This window comes from Panulirus ornatus, chromosome 23, assembly GCF_036320965.1.
Source record: "Panulirus ornatus isolate Po-2019 chromosome 23, ASM3632096v1, whole genome shotgun sequence".
Lineage (NCBI taxonomy): Eukaryota > Metazoa > Arthropoda > Malacostraca > Decapoda > Palinuridae > Panulirus > Panulirus ornatus.
In genome coordinates, this window is record NC_092246.1 from 21,407,938 (window position 1) to 21,421,360 (window position 13,423).

A 13,423-nucleotide genomic window follows, 5' to 3' on the forward strand; every position below is an offset into this window, starting at 1 on the left:
TGTATAACACCGGGCGTGAAAGCAGCAGTAATTCGCGTGGACATTTCCTGGTGACAGCAAGGGTCCGGGACAGTCAGTCCATAGAGTACACACAGGTGATATTCACACAAAACAAAAATGGCGTTCAGTGTATTAATGATTTGATCCCTGAATTTTATATGCATCTTGAAGCCAAGAAGAGTAATGTTTAATCCTTTTGCATCACAGACGTCTCATGAACACGAGAAGCCTCACGACTACTTTGACTAGAGATCCTACGATGGTATAGCCCGTTATAGTATTAGAAGGCACGTTCAGCCAAGGCTGAGGTGTTTGGACGATGTCGTGAATGACCTGATTTATTTGGGTCACTTTGTTGGCTTTATTTAATGCAGATAGTCGTATATTTTATCATGAGTTTGCATGAGAATCCATTATTCTTCAGTGAATACTATAGATCCTGAAGTCTTGTGTTCGTCATTAACCCTTATTTATGTGGAGTGAATAACAGTAACGTACGTGTATGTGTGGCAGGAAAATACACCCTGAGCCTTGGAGGAAACTTGACAGCCGCTGTAGTGCTGATTCACTGAGCCGCCTTTACTAACCTCATTACCCAGGCGGTATACCTCTTGGTTTTGGGTTGCCTGCCAGTGTAATGGCCTCTTAGAACAGTGTGGGGAGAGAGGTCTATATAGACTCGTGGGGTCCCATCTCTTGAACTTCAATATTTCTAACGAGATTTTGCCGTCAGTCACCACACACCGAAAAGATAGGAACTCGTATGAGTTACGCGACGTCGAGTATGTTTGTGAATGGAATGTCAGCAGCCAACCCATATGTTAAGCAGAGAGAAAAGACCAGAGAATGTAAAGTGTATATATATATATATATATATATATATATATATATATATATATATATATATATATATATATATATATATATATATATATATATATCACACCTGCCTACAGTGGCTACATAAGGTGGTGTTGCCATGCCCATTTTGGCCACATAAGGCGGTGGTTTCGTGCGTATGGTTGCCACATAACATGGTGGGTTCCTTGGACGGGTTCTAGTTAGTGGTGCATCAGTCCCGGAAGTTCTAGGTACACTGCATGGCGTCCGTGACAGGAAGTGCACACGGCCAGAGGTCGCCGCCGCTGTTGGCTGTCTTGAATTATGTAGCTTTCAACCTGTGGAAGGTCATACTGTTAGGACTTATACACATTAAAGGCATTTGCTGTGACACAAAAATATGTGAATGACTTAAGATAAGCGATTACTAGATATGAATTCGTATGTACCTATGACGACTCGGTAGGGGTTCTAGCAGCTGTGAACCATGTAAAATCGTGCACTGCAAATCAATTGATGTAATTATGATTTGAAGTCCTTTGCGATTTAACGTATTTGGATCATCTTTTGAGATTTAGGATACATACGAATTATATGACGTGCATTTCGACGTCATGTGACCAAATTTTAATCTCGGAAAATTTCGCCCTGTCATTACTTTACCATTATATTTTTTTTACTGATTTTTTCTTCGTGTTCGTGATACACTGTAGCCACCCTTATTGATTGGTATCGACCTGCATTTACTGTGAATATCCCCCGGTTGTGAATGAAGTGAAAACGAAATAATATGAAAACTCCGTGTGTCAGAATGGATGGCTCTGGCCGTGCGCCGGCGCAGCCTGTTTGGTGCCGCAGCCGACGCCAGCTGGAGCTGGGAGGAGGGAGTCCGAGGGCAGTTGACAGCTTGAAGGCTAAGGTTCCCTAGTGATTCAACAAACGTTTAAAACTACGAAAGCTTTCGTTTCGCGAAAAATTGTTTATCAGTGAACAAACTGTGTACCTTTTCATTTAAATAGTCGTAAGTGTATAAAATCGTGCAAGTGAATTGGTGTCCTTGAGAAGTTTAGTGAAAAAATGTATTGACGAATGTCTAAAACATTTGAGATAAACACAAATATTGTATATAGGTTAAAAAGGAATGTCTTACTAAAATCATTGTGTGAAATGAATAGCATTTCTTGATACTTGCTTTGAAAGGAATGATCTGGGAGAAAGAAGTGGTAGTTGTACTAAAACAGTTACATTTCCATCATGTGTGTCTTCATCGTTGCTTTGACGGTCCGAAATCAGCATCGCAACGGAAGTGGGAGATAATTTGGCCTTTACGTCCCGTGGTGATGCGCATTGATCTTGGAGTGCTGGAGGAGGGAGAGTGAGCGGGAGGGGTAAAGCCAGTGTAGTGACGACGTTGTAGAGCGTAGGGCGGCCTCTCCGAATGTGCACGGAACTAAGAAAAATTATATATTTAATGTGAAATTTGTAGAAAGGCAGGTGACTTGCTGCACTTTATGTTTTTAGTGTTTACTTAGAAGCTTGAAAAGAATAGTGTGTAGTATATGGAAAGATTGAAGATTATTGTGCCTACACCAAAGCACAATTATTTAAGTAATTCGAGTCAGTATGACATCTGGCAGCAAGGATGCTTGTAGGATGTCTGCAAATGCTGCAGACAAACTGTTGTGAGGTAAGTCTCCAAATGCAGCATACTGCAGTCTGCCGTTCCGTATCCAAACATAGGCAAGTTGAGTAGCTTCGCTTACCCACATTTGCTTGAAGCTATTTATAACACTAGCTGAGCTTTAAATGTCCAATGAAGTTTATGATAATGAAAACAGGGAACTTACCAATGTACTAATGTGGATGTAGTTGAGTATAGTATAATATATTAATCCTTTGTGATTTGTATGCTGAAAACGTTTGAATGTCTATGTAATTTTTTTTTCTATCACAGGAGAGTCCGAGGTCGACGGCGGCGACGTTCTGACCAGAGCCGCTTGGACACTACCGGTTCGAACAACGGCACTTCCCTCCTGGAGGTGTCCCACGACCTAACGCACGATCGTCTACACCGCCATAACCACGACCACTATCATGACCACCCACACCATCACCATGACCATCACCACAACCACCACCAGTACCACAACGGTGTCCACGCACTAGACCACCACCACCACTGCCGGCACCATACGCCAGACTCTTCGCCACACCACACCGGCGACATGCTTAAGCGCTCCAGCCTGCACAGGAAGAAGGTAATGTGGTGAGGTTGGACGCAGTAGGGAGGGCGAGTGGCATATTCTTAGCTTTAAGAGCGACAGATACACTGTAACAGATCAATGCATAGTGATTCACCGTCTCAGCATGTATGGGCATCATGTGAGGCGCTGAGTAGGGAAGGCCGGCAGAGCCAGGATGAGGGAGGCGCCAGAAACCACGGATCGTGCACTGCGGATGACATACAGCCACTGAATCGGTTCACTCGACCGGGGTCGGAGGGTCAGAGGTTGGAGCTGTCTTATAGGAGGGCAGTCATGCACATTCTGAGACAGGAAGTCATGAACACATTGGGGCAGGGAAAGCCTTGCACATACTGGGACTGGGAGTCATGTACATTCTAAGGCAGGAAGTCATGAACGCAGCGGGGCAGGGAAAGCCTTCCCTCATACTGGGGCTGGGAGTCATATATATTCTAAGGCAGGAAGAGTCATGCACATGCTAAGGCAAGGAGAAAATGTGACTAATATGGAATATGAGATCTCTGTGACAGCCGGTGATAAGGGAAGAGTTGAGGATTTGAAGGGATGGTACTTAGCTACTGAAAACTTGAGTATTTTAGGAGAGATATCGCTGTGAGAGACGATGGGAAGGGAAGAGTTAAGGACTTGAAGGGAGGATACTTGGCTACTGAAAACTTCAGTATTGAAGGAGGTGGAAGGGGAGGAGGTTACCTGCGGCAGGCGTGTAGTCACACCCTGGGGACGACTGGAGGTCATGTGTGAGGCTGGGAGGGTTAACAGACGCAGACTCATAACCATACACGACAGGTGATGAGGTACAGAGTTCGTGTTAGAAGACAACTTGGTTCCCCCTATCACAGTTGGTGAAGTCGGATTGGTTGCATTTTACTCGTCTTAAGGAGAATCAAGATAGGGACGGATAATGAACATAGATGAAAATAGCTCACCCTGTCAGTCAGGGGTTAAGGAGCTTTCTCGTGAGTTCAAGCAGCACACTGGGAAATTTCTTATTCCTGTTGAGGTGATTGTGTGTGTGTGTGTGTATATATATATATATATATATATATATATATATATATATATATATATATATATTTTTTTTTTTTTTTTTTTTTTTGCCGGTCTCCCGCGTTTGCGAGGTAGCGATATATATATATATATATATATATATATATATATATATATATATATATATATATATATATATATACACACACACGAATAAAGTGCATATGAACGCGCACCTTCATAGAACATACAAACCTCCAACAGCCAGGATCGAACCCGGGACCCCTGTGCAGGAGGCATATATATATATATATATATATATATATATATATATATATATATATATATATTTTTTTTTATTATACTTTGTCGCTGTCTCCCGCGTTTGCGAGGTAGCGCAAGGAAACAGACGAAAGAAATGGCCCCCCCCCCCATACACATGTATATACATACGTCCACACACGCAAATATACATACCTACACAGCTTTCCATGGTTTACCCCAGACGCTTCACATGCCTTGCTTCAATCCACTGACAGCACGTCAACCCCGGTATACCACATCGCTCCAATTCACTATTCCTTGCCCTCCTTTCACCCTCCTGCATGTTCAGGCCCCGATCACACAAAATCTTTTTCACTCCATCTTTCCACCTCCAATTTGGTCTCCCTCTTCTCCTCGTTCCCTCCACCTCCGACACATATATCCTCTTGGTCAATCTTTCCTCACTCATTCTCTCCATGTGCCCAAACCACTTCAAAACACCCTCTTCTGCTCTCAACCACGCTCTTTTTATTTCCACACATCTCTCTTACCCTTACGTTACTCACTCGATCAAACCACGTCACACCACACATTGTCCTCAAACATCTCATTTCCAGCACATCCATCCTCCTGCGCACAACTCTATCCATAGCCCACGCCTCGCAACCATACAACATTGTTGGAACCACTATTCCTTCAAACATACCCATTTTTGCTTTCCGAGATAATGTTCTCGACTTCCACACATTCTTCAAGGCCCCCAGAATTTTCGCCCCCTCCCCCACCCTATGATCCACTTCCGCTTCCATGGTTCCATCCGCTGCAAGATCCACTCCCAGATATCTAAAACACTTCACTTCCTCCAGTTTTTCTCCATTCAAACTCACCTCCCAATTGACTTGACCCTCAACCCTACTGTACCTAATAACCTTGCTCTTATTCACATTTACTCTTAACTTTCTTCTTCCACACACTTTACCAAACTCAGTCACCAGCTTCTGCAGTTTCTCACATGAATCAGCCACCAGCGCTGTATCATCAGCGAACAGCAACTAACTCACTTCCCAAGCTCTCTCATCCCCAACAGACTTCATACTTGCCCCTCTTTCCAAAACTCTTGCATTTACCTCCCTAACAACCCCATCCATAAACAAATTAAACAACCATGGAGACATCACACACCCCTGCCGCAAACCTACATTCACTGAGAACCAATCACTTTCCTCTCTTCCTACACGTACACATGCCTTACATCCTCGATAAAAACTTTTCACTGCTTCTAACAACTTTCCTCCCACAACATATATTCTTAATACCTTCCACAGAGCATCTCTATCAACTCTATCATATGCCTTCTCCAGATCCATAAATGCTACATACAAATCCATTTGCTTTTCTAAGTATTTCTCACATACATTCTTCAAAGCAAACACCTGATCTACACATCCTTTACCACTTCTGAAACCACACTGCTCTTCCCCAATCTGATGCTCTGTACATGCCTTCACCCTCTCAATCAATACCCTCCCATATAATTTACCAGGAATACTCAACAAACTTATACCTCTGTAATTTGAGCACTCACCCATATCCCCTTTGCCTTTGTACAATGGCACTATGCACGCATTCCGCCAATCCTCAGGCACCTCACCATGAGTCATACATACATTAAATAACCTTACCAACCAGTCAACAATACAGTCACCCCCTTTTTTAATAAATTCCACTGCAATACCATCCAAACCTGCTGCCTTGCCGGCTTTCATCTTCCGCAAAGCTTTCACTACCTCTTCTCTTTTTACCAAATCATTTTCCCTAACCCTCTCACTTTGCACACCACCTCGACCAAAACACCCTATATCTGCCACTCTATCATCAAACACATTCAACAAACCTTCAAAATACTCACTCCATCTCCTTCTCACATCACCACTACTTGTTATCACCTCCCCATTTGCGCCCTTCACTGAAGGGCTCCCTTGTCTTACGCACTTTATTTACCTCCTTCCAGAACATCTTTTTATTCTCCCTAAAATTTAATGATACTCTCTCACCCCAACTCTCATTTTCCCTTTTTTTCACCTCTTGCACCTTTCTCTTGACCTCCTGTCTCCTTCTTTTATACATCTCCCACTCAATTGCATTTTTTCCCTGCAAAAATCGTCCAAATGCCTCTCTCTTCTCTTTCACTAATACTCTTACTTCTTCATCCCACCACTCACTACCCTTTCTAACCAACCCACCTCCCACTCTTCTCATGCCACAAGCATCTTTTGCGCAATCCATCACTGATTCCCTAAATACATCCCATTCCTCCCCCACTCCCCTTACTTCCATTGTTCTCACCCTTTTCCATTCTGTACTCAGTCTCTCCTGGTACTTCCTCACACAGGTCTCCTTCCCAAGCTCACTTACTCTCACCACCCTCTTCACCCCAACATATATATATATATATATATATATATATATATATATATATATATATATATATATATATATATATATATATATATGTGTGTGTGTGTGTGTTGACGTTTATCTTTTAGCGTCTGGTAAGTGACACCGTAAATTTTCAGATTACTCCGAATATGACTTCTTTTCTGTGATGAGATGGGAGACGAGATAAAAATGGTTGGCGCTCTGGTGTTACCCGTGATGTTTGGTACATTCGGCTGTGGCTGGAGCTTAAACATCAACATGGCAGTTTTATTTAACATTCCATCTTTATTGAAATGATGATCAAGAATGTGCATGCCGGTCGTATCTTTTTAACGAGATTTTTTTTTTGATGAATTGTTACTCATCGTATGGTGTTTACCTTGTGATGAGCGTGGATGTGTTGCTTTCTAGTGCTGTAGCCTCTCGTTTAAACCTCGTTTCCTACGAAAGTGATACTGTGAGCGGTGACCCACTCAACTCTGATAATTTTCATGGTAGAACCAAATGGGAGAAAGGATGCCAAACACCTGCCCCAAATATTTACCAACGCCTGTGAACCTAAGTTAACGTAAGGTAGGTGATGGCTGAATTTCGGCTATCGCCGATCCTTGAAGAAGGTTCGTGTGTTACGAGCCATACACTCCTGGGCTCCCACTACCCGAGACAGGTACATACTGACCGTCTCAGACAGCACTGGCAAGTCACTGAGATTCAGGACCCACATAAACTGGTCGTGAGTTGAGTTTGTACCTTGTTCCAGCGTACGTGGTCTGATGTAGGGTGGTTCAAGTGACCAGGGACGAGTGTGTATAGTGTATACACATGAACAGTTACGTAGCTCGTCGGCTGGTGTAATGAAGCAGGGTAGTGAGCCCATATGATAGAGGCCGTGAGGTGGGTTGTACAACATGATAATCAAGGCTCCTCAGTTCCAGGTTGCCGGGCACGTACAGTTGGGTGGCAGAAGAAATTTCCAGAAGTGTAGAAAACCATTCCTCCCTTTAAATATGGAGTTGCGGGCATATATGTGTAAAGGTGTATGTGATTTCCAAGTGTGTTTTACAGTCGCAATGTCCTTACGCTGATCTTACAGTTTTTATGACTAAACCATGATTATATATACAAACCGCACCAAGAGTGAAGGATCGACATGGATGATCTGCTGGGTTGGCTGTTAACTGGCTGCGTTAACCGGGACTCGAACTTGAGCCCGTTACATAGCTGAGTCGCAACGTTTACCACTTCACTGCATACTGCCTGTTAAGGGAAGTGTGAGGAGATGTTGGTGTAAGCTTCGTCTAAACCACTTGTTCGATGATGCTGGACATTTAGCTAAGCAATGGCCAATGACCATGTGCAGTTCTTTTCAGCATGCAAATCCTCACGAAACGAGATTGGGAGTTACAAAGGTTACACTTAACAACCCAAAATGAAAAAAAAACGAAACTGTTGAAGGAGGAAGCGACATAAATTTGCGCACGAATTGCTCAGAACTTAAGAAAACTACATATAATATTCTCAGTATTTTATATAAACTTCAGTGGCGGCAGTACAGCGGGGCTGAATCCCTCCGCTTTGAAAAGCAGGGGGCTCAGCCCCCCATTTTGTTAAGAAATATAGAGCTGCAGTATGCTGCATCCTCGCCTTCGCTTTTGCTCCAATGAACCCCCCAAATTTTTGCAAACTGCCGCCGTCTCTGAACTTGCAACATATTTTGATTTTCCCAGTGGTGCAAAATATTAGAGTGGTTAAAGTCGATGATTCCTAAGCTCCGTGCTGTGGTACATCAGTGTTTTCGTATGTAAAAAGGTCATATCTAATTATTTTACATTTGTACTTAATGTTGATAGGTTCTGAGGATAAAAGCAAAACAGCAAGGGCTTCCTATTTAGTCTTTCTTGTTACTGTTTATGAAGTTTTCCAATAGTTGACATATTATGAACTCCAGAAATAGAAATATGAGAAATCGCATTGTTATTGATGACTAAATACATTTTCATATGCGTAAAAGAAAATGTCTCCAATGGAAAACGGCGCTTCTTTCCAAGTGTAGAAAGTTATCAATCCGTATTTATTATATCTTTTTATAACGAGACTGACAGTGAACATAGTGCCTTGCTTGTCACTGTTCAGACCTCATTATTCATACTTCAGGAGGATGGTAGTATGTCTGGATATTAAGATTGGTTATGGTAGATGAATATATATGTTACCATGAAAGTAATGGTACCTAGATTTGTTTACATTTTGCCCGGGCTGTGAAGGTGTTCGTGTTGGGTAGTGCCAGAAAGTATATTTAGTCTTTACAACACTGAACACTTTTTAAGGTAATGTCTCTCCTGCGAGGCACTACTTGTGTGACAAAATGAAGAGCACTATGTAAAGTCTTTACACAGTATTTCTATGATTGTTGCCATTATGGCTGATAAGTGCAAGTCGGCTGATTTTTATACACCCTCGGCACCGGTGGGCTAAACGCTTCTGTGCCGACATTGATTATTGTTCCATTGTGCTACTTTTGCTGGATTTATTCAAAGCTCTCGTCATATTATATAAATGGAGAATACAGAGTTGAAACTGCTAAACCTCTCCACATTACCGTCAACCCATTCCCTCGAACTTACCCCGAGTTGTACGTTACTTAATGAATTCAGGGATTAGATCTGTAATGGTATTTGCTTTGAGTATTTTTTTTTCTTGCAGTCATAGTGATGAAGTTAACGAAACCAGTTTGGAAGTATGAATTTGATCCTCATATTTTATTAAAGTATATTTGATAAGACTACAGTAGCATATAAGGGAAATGATTGATGAATGTATGATTGGGTAATGTACTCATAATACTTTCAATCTTAAAAGTCACCTTCTTGTTATGGATGCTTCATGTAGATAGATCTTTATGACATAGAAATGCCAGTTAAGGACTGAACTGCCTTCTCTTTCGTATTGAATGACGGTGTTTAAGGCAGCAGTGCTACTAGCACATCCTTTAGAGCTGTAGAGTTTATATATCTGAAAACAGATTCAACAGTAGATTTGTAAAAAATCAACAAAACGCTTATAAACTAAGTTGAAGTTCATCAAATAATCGGTATTTTGGTTTATATATAGTAGTCACTCGTGCAAGTACACTGCAGACGTATCATTGTTAAGTCAATAAACGCCATAGCAAACAAGCATTGGGGTAAGTGATCCAAGCTGGAGATAGATATGATAGTGATGTATTTCTTCCATTTTATTGGCTAGGCCAGATTTTTATGGATACTCTTACATTAATTAGCACCCCATTTGTACTTATGATCATGGACACATAACCTTATTTATTATTGTCCCATGAAATGTAGAGCTCCAAATCTTTCTTTTCAACTGTTGTATTCTCTATACATTATGTTAGCATGCAGAACACCATCAGCCAGAACTCAAAGCTTATAGTGATGCAGAACTAATCTAGACAGATACCCATTATTCTAAATGCAATATACCAGCTGCACTCATAGTTGAGTATTGCACAATAGCACCAGATGTCAACAAATAGATGACAGTAAATGAATGTTACACAACTGGCACTTGATGTCAACAAACAGATGACGCAGTGAGTGGCCAGATCCCCAGCAGCAGGTGAATTTTATGTTCATGTAATTTTATTATCACAATGGCTACTAGGTAAGGGTTTAATCAGACATTTTTCATAATATTTACAACCCTCACTGCTGTTGCTTAATTTTATATGTAAGTTAGATTTCTTTTCAACTGTTATTGTATCCTCTAAACATTGTGTAACAAAATCTCTCAGTATCCAAAGCTGATATTGATGCATGGCTAAACAACCTTTTTACCAAATTCTAATAAAGTGTTGCAGGTAAAATATATAATGTTGGTATAATAACATTTTACTCATTGATGCTGATTTGTAATTAAATGTATTGGTGAAAAAAAAAGCCAATATTAGTTACTTTTTATCTTCCATTTTCTAAAGCCTTAGAGCCATGCCTGTGGTATTTATTTTAGGGGCACCACAGAAGTAGCTCATTGAGGAAATCATAGTACAGGGGGAATTTTGAAAGGGGTAATAAGATATAATGGTTTTAAGTAACCAGGTAAAAGTGTTGCTTAAACCTTTAATTGGTAAGACACCGAATTTTCACCATTTAGAATATTGCAAATTAGGTTTACCTTGTGGGATACTCACTCACTAAAGTGTTAACTCCACATCACTTCTAACTTTGGATATTGAGTTATTTGATTTTGTAATGCTTGTGTAGTGTTAAGAGAATACAGTAGTGGCTGTAGAATTTGATTTAGGACATCGAACAAATGTAAGTCACTGGTAGCACATTGGGAAAAATATAGGGTTGGTTAAAGTAAAAGTAGCTATTACATGTAGAAATTATCAACTTAAATTCAGAAAACCTCAACTAACTTCGTTAGCGTCTTAGCTATGATTTCACGTACTTCATGATGTTTTTTCTTAGGTTTTGTGGATATATTACATGTGAATGCCCTATTTGTACATTTATTGTTTCCACATTATCCTTGATATACATAACCATTACCTTTGCCTAATTTGATGTGTAGTAAGATATAATGCGCACTCCACCCAGAATCCATGCTTACTTCACACGCCAACCCTCGCTGAGGTTTTGGTGCCCTTTCTACTGCACACACCCTGAGAGTAGCAAATTTTGACTTCATGAAAATAAGGACTGGTAGAATCAGGTTCTTTGCAGAATAGCATACTCACATATGGTGATCCTGCATAAAGCGAGAGATGGATGTACATTGTTTGGATGAAAATGTTTTTACTTGTTAGTTTGAATGAAGAGGAGAAATAGCAAATTCTTTGTGGATTTTAGATTTGATTGAGAAACCATGCTTTTAATCTGATTTACTTTTCAGTTTCTCTGTTGTCCTGATAGAAAATTATATTTTCAGGAGACTACTGAGACGTCCAGTGAGAGTACCACAACATCATCTCAGACTGTGGTAGATTACAGCAGAAATGGAGGGCCACAATTGAGTATGAATGGAGGTATTGGAGGCCTTGCTGAAACTGTGAAGAACAGTGTGTTTGGCTTTCTCACACCATCCAAAGAAAAAGTTTTACCAGCTATAGTTGAGTCATCAGAGTCTGGTTATGAAGAAGGGAGTGTGACTGGTAAGGGTAACAAAAAAGTTTATTCTTTTAGCAAGTAACAGTATAGTATCGTATAGAAGTATTTTACAGGAGTCTGTGTGTAGGATTTCACATTAATTTGCTTGTCTTTTTTAATGTAGGCTGTTGAAATGCTTTTTTTCTAAAAGATCATGTGGATTTCTCACCTTAGCCAAGAAAGGAGTTATTGAAGGTCCTTGATCTTGTAAAGCCTGTTGGCTTTACAGGGAATATGGTTTGGAAACAAATGATGAAAGCTTCTCTATAGTTTTGAGGATCAGATGATGAGTTAGTAAAACTCATGCAGTGTGTAGATGGCGACGTTACTCGTTTGATTATACTCCGTGGTTAAAGATTAATGCAAATTTAAAACTCTTTTATAAATTAAAAACTGTTTCATTTAGTTGTTGTAATACAGTCATCTTGAATTTCTTGTTTGGAACATCATCCAAATTGATGGACAAAATGTTGCAAAGGTTAAGGCTTTTCTGTGGGTTTTTGTTAGGTTTTTCATGTAGATTTATTTTTGAAAAGTGGTTATGCTCCCTAATGATCCTCGAGCTATGTCTGTATGATAAATATATGGTTTTGAAATATGGAAACTATTTCTCTTGAGGAGGTAGAGCCTTGTGAGCATCAACACATTTTTCTATGTCTACGTCTCAGTTCTCTTAACCCTTGATATAAAACTAACACACTCATTCAGCTGCTCCCAAAACACTTGCCTCTCATGATCTTTTTTCTCATGCCCAGGTGCATATGCACCAATAATCACCCAACTCTCTCCATCAACTTTCAGTTTTACCCATATCAATCTAGAATTTACTTTCTTACACTCTATCACGTACTCCCACAACTCCGGTTTCAGGAGTAATGCTACTCCTTCCCTTGCTCTCACTAATCTGTGACTTTACTCCCAAGACATTCCCAAACCACTCTTCCCCTTTACCCTTGAGCTTTGTTTCACTCAGAGCCAAAACATCCAGGTTCCTTTCCTCAAACATACTACTTATCTCTCCTTTTTTCTCATCTTGGTTACATCCACACACATTTAGACACCCCAATCTGAGCCTTCGAGGAGGATGAGCACTCCCCACGTGACTCCTTTTTCTGTTTCCCCTTTTAGAAAGTTAAAATACAAGGAGGGGAGGGTTTCTGGACCCCCGCTTCCGTCCCCTTTAGTCGCCTTCTATGACACATGAGGAATGCTTAGGAAGTATTCTTTCTCCCCTATCCCCTATCATCAAAAACATTCAATAAACCTTCAAAATACTCACTCCATCTCCTTCTCACATCACCACTACTTGTTATCACCTCCCCATTAGCCCCCTTCACTGAAGTTCCCATTTGCTCCCTTGTCTTATGCACTTTATTTACCTCCTTCCAAAACATCTTTTTATTCTCCCTAAAATTTAGTAATACTCTCTCACCTCAACTCTCATTTGCCCTCTTTTTCACCTCTTGCACCTTTCTCTTG

The 13,423-nt window shown here is 40.6% G+C and overlaps 1 protein-coding gene across 9 annotated transcripts in view; it reads left to right on the top strand.

Annotated features, from left to right (window-relative positions):
- The window catches only part of LOC139756880 (uncharacterized), a 127,304-nt gene that overhangs the window by 41,638 nt on the left and 72,243 nt on the right, over positions 1–13,423 (top strand). For 7 of the 9 annotated variants that reach the window (XM_071676741.1, XM_071676743.1, XM_071676744.1 and 4 more), the window contains 2 exons: positions 2,795–3,098; positions 11,727–11,949. In XM_071676741.1, the coding sequence (XP_071532842.1) occupies positions 2,795–3,098; positions 11,727–11,949 (527 nt within the window). Of the gene's footprint in view, positions 1–2,794; positions 3,099–8,937; positions 8,959–9,062; positions 9,122–11,726; positions 11,950–13,423 lie in introns of those variants that run through there. The other 2 variants (XM_071676749.1, XM_071676750.1) reach the window with 2 other exon arrangements.